The sequence below is a fragment of the Populus alba genome, chromosome 4 (assembly GCF_005239225.2).
Source record: "Populus alba chromosome 4, ASM523922v2, whole genome shotgun sequence".
In the NCBI taxonomy this organism is placed as follows: domain Eukaryota; kingdom Viridiplantae; phylum Streptophyta; class Magnoliopsida; order Malpighiales; family Salicaceae; genus Populus; species Populus alba.
In genome coordinates this window covers 9,646,642-9,653,136 of record NC_133287.1, presented here as the reverse complement: position 1 = coordinate 9,653,136, position 6,495 = coordinate 9,646,642, and the positions used below count along the sequence as shown (strand labels likewise).

At 37.6% G+C, this 6,495-nt stretch overlaps 1 protein-coding gene across 1 annotated transcript; it reads left to right on the top strand.

Annotated features, from left to right (window-relative positions):
- On the top strand, positions 1 to 5,978 carry LOC118056013 (protein decapping 5). The gene is made up of 8 exons (XM_035068090.2): positions 1 to 355; positions 1,618 to 1,718; positions 2,729 to 2,800; positions 3,236 to 4,120; positions 4,288 to 4,356; positions 4,821 to 4,988; positions 5,115 to 5,225; positions 5,479 to 5,978. Exons 1-8 carry the CDS (start codon positions 166 to 168, stop codon positions 5,623 to 5,625), a joined length of 1,743 nt encoding a protein of 580 aa, XP_034923981.1. The 5' UTR covers positions 1 to 165; the 3' UTR covers positions 5,626 to 5,978.
- Positions 5,979 to 6,495: the final 517 nt, after the last annotated feature.

Genomic DNA, 6,495 nt, shown 5'->3' with positions numbered 1-6,495 from the left:
AAGAAGACTTGCCCCCTTTATTAAAGCCAAAAGACAAAGAAAGAAAGAAAGAAAGAAAGAAAGACACACCCTTTGCATCTATCTGCGTTCTCTTTTTTTCTTCCATTTCTACTTTGGCAAAGAAACAAGAAAGCATCAATCTTTATTTGATATTATTTTCAAGTCATGGCAGCTGCAACAGCAGAGGCAGCCAGATCTTCTTCTTCTTCTTCTACAGGTAGTGGTGGTGGTGGTGGGTCATCAGCAGATTCCTATGTAGGTAGCTTGATTAGCTTGACTTCAAAGTCTGAGATTCGTTATGAAGGCGTTCTTTTCAACATCAACACTCAAGAATCCACCATCGGCTTAAGAAATGGTAAATATTTTGATCCTTTTTTTTTTTTGGGTTTTTCTTTATACATTTGTGCTGGGTTTTGCTTTCTGGGTTTTTTCTTTTCTGGTTGTTAAGACAGAGATTCTTTCAATCTCAAATGGGTTTTTGTGTCATTGTGATTTTGTGATGTGGGTTGGAGCTTTAGAGTTCTTTTCTTTTTGGTACAAGTCATGTAGTATGAATGTAGATGTTGAAATGCAAACTGTATTTAACACTGGAAGGTTCATTTGTACTTGAGAGAATTTCTATTGGTAAAGAAAATTTTGTGAGCCCAGTTCAAAGTTCTATGCCTGGTGGAAGGTGGTAAAAGACATCAGCATTGACACATTGATATGGGCTTATATTTGAAGAACAGAGGTTGTGTTGTTTAAGAGGATTAAATTAAGGCAGACATGGTTGCAAAATCTGCTTCATGGCACTCTTGGAATTAGACATTTTTGTTTGTGATTCAAGGTGATGTTATTCATCATTGAGAGAAAGGATGCCATTTTGAAAAGATAAAAAAAAAGAAAAAAAGAATGAAAAGTAGGGGATAGCACTCTATTTTGTGCAATGCTCAGTAGTATTTTGTTCTAATTGGAAGAATCTGTCGGTTATGTAAGTCATATGATAGCGTTGATAAACTATTGCAACATTAACTGTTCCATAGAATGTCGTTGAAGTTGCATATGACATAAATGGAAGTTTGGAAATAGAAGAAAACTGGACCACATGATTGTATTTTACTTTTACAAAAATGGAAGTTATGACTTAAATAAAAGTTCAGAGCATGCAGATATCAGACCATTTTCATATGAAACCTGTGATATTTCCATGGCTGGAATGTTTTTCTTGAGCATAACAATAGCTTGTTTTTTGTGCGCCTGCTGAAATACCTTATATCATTTTCGCAATATTATACATTTTTTAAGAGACATTTAGTAGTATACTTATACTGGAACCATAATGTGGTAAGTTTGGGTCACAATCTTCTATGTTTCGTGCTAATCCTAAAGTAAATTACTGTAGCAGCAACCACATTTTTCTGGAACTCATGCAAAATAATATGTTTTTCAGCCACTTTGACTTTCTCGTATTTCTGATGATAATGAAATTGTCAGCCTCAAAAGATATTAGAAGTAAATCTTTGGGAAAGTTCTGCCTTCACATTCTGTATTTTATTCCTTCTCGTTCTTTCTTTTGGATACTGTTTAAAGATGTAGAGCATGTCTGTTGGCTCTAAATCACATTGCTTAAATTTGCAGTAAGATCATTTGGAACGGAAGGGCGGAAAAAGGATGGCCTGCAAGTTCCTCCAAGCGATAAAATTTATGAGTTCATTCTCTTCCGAGGAACTGATATCAAGGTATACTGATTGTCTGCAATGAGAATCATTTGCTATGCATATCAAAATTCAAAGTCTGGACAACATGTTAAGAGGATTTTTCTGGGGACATGCATAATGTGTATAATGATTATTCTTACTATCACGTTTTATGCTTCATTTCTCCTTGGGTAAACTATCTGTATTTATTTGAACTAGAAAACATGCATGGTTTCACAGATTGACACTCTTAGTTTTGGTCAATACAAGCTCTCAAGTCACCACTTGCATGGAAAATATCTCACATTTCTTGCATTTTTGTTGTACGGTATGTAAGCTCAAAGTTGTTGTTTCTGGTCATTCCTGCACCATGTTCAGCAGATTGACCATTAATCAACTACACGCTTTAGCATTGTATAGATGGTCTGCCATGAGAAGTACAAGTTTGAGCTTTTTAGCCACAGACAGACAAGGTTTGTTTGTTATGGATGGGTTTTTTGACACTCTGCTACCTACTCATTGGACAAGCAAAACGTTGCTAGCTGTTGGTAGTTGTAAGGTTTTGTATTTTTTTTCTGTGTTTTCTCTTTAATTTACACTCATTAAGTTCTGGGTTAAGTCTGTTCAATATGTGCTAGGCTTGAATTGGGGAATGAATTCATAAACCATGCTGGCCTTACCTGAATAGGGGAATTATATGCATGTGAAGCACCTGCCTCTCTGCTGGCAAAAAAATTTGGTGTATAATATTATAAATTAAGTGCCCCTGCAATTTTTGACGATGTTGCTGAGGACATGTCATGCTTAGTATCAGTTTCAGCTGGTTATTGTTAAAGCTTTGCTGTATACTAGCATGCATAAACATAAAGGCATCCATCATTCGTTGAGTTTTGGAGGATCATATTGAATATTTAAGGAGTTACAATAGAACCTCATTGATTACACTGTTATGGGCCAAACATTTTGTTAAGGTGGCATTTGATACTCCATATTTAAGTTGTTATGGAATAGATTTACATTTCTTTTTTCTTCTTTGGTGCATTTGGTCACAGGATTTGCAGGTCAAGTCTTCTCCACCTGTTCAGACTGCAACACCCGTGCACAATGATCCTGCCATCATCCAGGTGAAGAAAATGACATTGGTCTCATGCATGTCTGTCCATGGATCGGTTAGATATTATTGATTTTGAGGTGATAAAATTATGGCAGATTTGGATATTATTATGGTCTTGGAGAAAATTTACCATGGGACCTCTGGTACAAATAGTGCTGCCTCTCCCCCATTTCAAGGGAGAGGTCAAGAGGTCGAACTGCAGAGAAAACTCTGTCTAGCAAGAGTTGCCCCCACTTCGTAACTCACATGATAAACTTAAGTTAAGAAAATTGCTAATCTAAGTGATTTTGTTTGCATATATGGACATGTGATTCCAGAAGTCAGTTTCATTAGTTACTTGGTATAACTTGTATAAAATCTGAATAGTGCTTATTCTATCCAGGCTTGAAAAGAATGTCTTGCTTTACTTAAGCGCATTATTATTTATTTAAATTCCCTTGTGCAGTCTCAGTATCCTCAAGCAGCAACTGCATCCATGAATTTGCCTTCTTCTGGTAATGGATCTCTAACAGATCCAAGTTCCCATGCTTCATCCAGTGGTCTTCCCAGGCCAACATTTCAAGGTAGTCTTCCCCAATATCAGCCTGATGCGAGTTTAGAATCATGGGGTCCATCACATCTCCTTCCAACCACAAATGGTAGTGGGCTTGCCATGCCAATGTATTGGCAGGGATACTATGGGCCCTCAAATGGAGTTCAGGCCCCACAGCAAGCTTTGCTTCGACCCACACCTGGCTTGTCAATGCCACCTTCCATGATGCAATCTGTGCAGTATCCTGCCATGAATGCATCCAACACTTCAGCTTCTCCTTTGTCAGAAAGCCCCCCTCTGTTGCCACCATTTAGTACAAGCAACTTAAATTTGCCAACTTCTACTCTTCCTTCTTCACGGTCTTCTGCAATGGTTTCAGACTCAACAAATTTAACTCCTGATAGGGTTTCTACTCAAACACTTCCTAGTAACTCGCCATTGGCATCCCCATTGACTACTGCTGTAGATAAAATTGCTATTGCATCACCAGGTTCTTACCTGCCCAAGACAGTCCCAGATCCAATAATGCCTTTTAAAAGAATGTCTGAACCTCCATCCTCCATCATGAGGACATCAAGTTCAGTTTTGAACGAGGGAAAAACACCTCTGGTGACACCGGGCCAAATTTTGCAGCCTGGCCCTCCCATTATTCCCTCACTGCAGTCTTCACAGATAGCTCAAAAGGATGTCCAGGTGGTGCAGGTATCATCACCAGAATTGTCAGCACCGCCACCAACAACAGCTGCAGCAGAAGTGCAGAAACCCATATTACCTCTACCTTCACAACCTGAGCATAAGGTATGCGAATTTCTTGAGAGCTCCATTATTCTTGACTTGAGAAAATTTGAAGTTGGCCTCTTTATATTGATGTTCCCTGGTTCCTAGTTTGGTGATAAATGCTTTTCTACAAGTTACTCACATTATTGAATTGTAATCTGCCTCATCTGTTTCTTTTCTCCTTTAAGGTATATGGAGCGCCTATGTACACTTATCATACTGGTAGAGGAGGACGTGGGAGGGGAAGAGAAAATGAGGTATGTGCTGTCTTCCTTGCATTTCCATATTGGCAGATTTAACCTTTTTATCTCTTTTTTTATGTCGTCATGATTTGGCAATTTGACTTTGATGCTGTGTAACATGGCCAATGTAAAATAAGAAACGTATCAGATGAGCTGTTCCTTCTAAAGAATATCAAATGGGAAGTTTCTGAAAACATCCTGCTTTAGCTTCACATGCTCTAATTTCTTTCTCTCCCTTTCCTTTGTTATTCATTATTATTAGTTGTTATTGTTTTTGCTTTTTTAACAAGCAATTACTAGTTCTAGATACAGAGGTGGTCTTAGTTTTTGTGCTTAATTTCTCCATTCCTTAATCACTGCTAGTTCATTGCTGACTCTAGAAAGGTAATTTGTCTGTTTTGCTTTTCTAAACCAAAGTAGCTGTAGCCAATATTCTTTGTGGACTTTGAGTTTTAACAAGTCAACCTTTGGGATTGCAGATTTCACGTTCTGCTACCAGATTCGAGGAGGATTTTGATTTTACAGCAATGAATGAGAAATTCAATAAGGACGAAGTATGGGGTCAACTTGGTAAGACTCACAAAGCTCAAGACAGGGATGATTTGCTAGATGAAGATGATGTTGGATCATCGAAACTTGAGACCAAGGTACTCTCTCTCTCTCTCTCTCTCACACACACACATACACACACACACACACAAAAATAAAACTGAAAGGATTTGCTGCTTCAAATCCTTTGTACTTTTGCTTACTCTGTGTTTTGCATTCTGCAGCCTGTTTATGTGAAGGATGACTTTTTTGATTCCATATCATGTGATGCTCTTGATGGTGGATCACGTAATGGGAGAGCTAGATTTTCCCAGCAGTTGAGAAGAGATACTGACGTATGTGTTGTCCTCTATAACCCTCATCATTTGCTTTTTCTAATTTTAGAATCTAACCTGATAAAATTTGTCAAAGTTTTTGCCACTACTAAATTATGTGGGGATTGTCTTAAAGAGTTTTGTTTTATTTTAGAACAGTAAAAGTTTAAAAAACACTCTGAACTGCTGAAATGATAAATTTTTGTTTTCAATTATTGCCATGACTCTTTGTTGCCAATATTGATGGGCTTAATTTCTCGATTTAAATTTGCAGACATCTGTTAATTTCTCCCACCATTGGGGTGGTCAAGGAGGTTGGGGACCTGGCCGAGGTGGTCGATCAGGTGGTGGTTATTATGGAAGAGGCTATGGTTATGCTGGTCGTGGTCGAGGTTATGGCATGTCACACGGTTCCTTCTAATCATCACTCGAGTTTACAGTGTAATATTTAGTTCCTGTCAAAGTCTAACTATAACCGACACTGAGTTTATAGTGTGTACTAGTCGGTTTGGTGCTTGGACTTTGCAATGCAATATTAACCTGTCACCGAATGGTAATGCCCTGCCGATTTGGAGATACCTATAAATGGTTGTGTACCTGTTTCTCTAGTCGCTCACTTGGGAATTGTTCTGGGAATAAACAAAAGAACCCAAAACAGAGAAGGGATTCTCAGTGAGTTGTATGGCAAAATTTATGACTAAATTTACTTGCGGGGTTTTCCCGCATTTTATGTATTGCGCCGCAATAGAATTCAAGACCTAGCAGTTCTCTTTATTCCTCTTGTTGTTCTTCACTGTAGCATGCAAGAGCATGTCAGCAAACTGTGTCAGAAATGGTAGAAGATTTACTTTCATGTTTCCCATGATTACACTTGATATTATAATGGAAGGAAAGCAAATCCTCCATGTTCTTTCAAGGCAACATCCGATTAGTGAAATTCCTCTGCTTCCTCTGTTCAGTGATTTGCATGCTAACAGTAGTTAAAGCAATTGAGATCAAATACCAAAAAGAAAGTTAGATTTTGAATAATCTGTATATTATGAATGCAATGTCTTAATCTAAATACAAATGAAGTATATATAGGTTAAATTGAAAGTACTATTCTACTTTTAATAAATAAGACTACATAAATATTATTTAACATCTCCACTCAAACTTATGATGCGACAACTACAAGTATCGAGAGTTTGTCAACCAGAAAATGAAAATGAGATATGGAATGCGCCTTGGTAAATAAATCTGCAATCTGCAAGGAAAAAGAAACAAAAGGCAAAGTAATGGTTTCATGCTT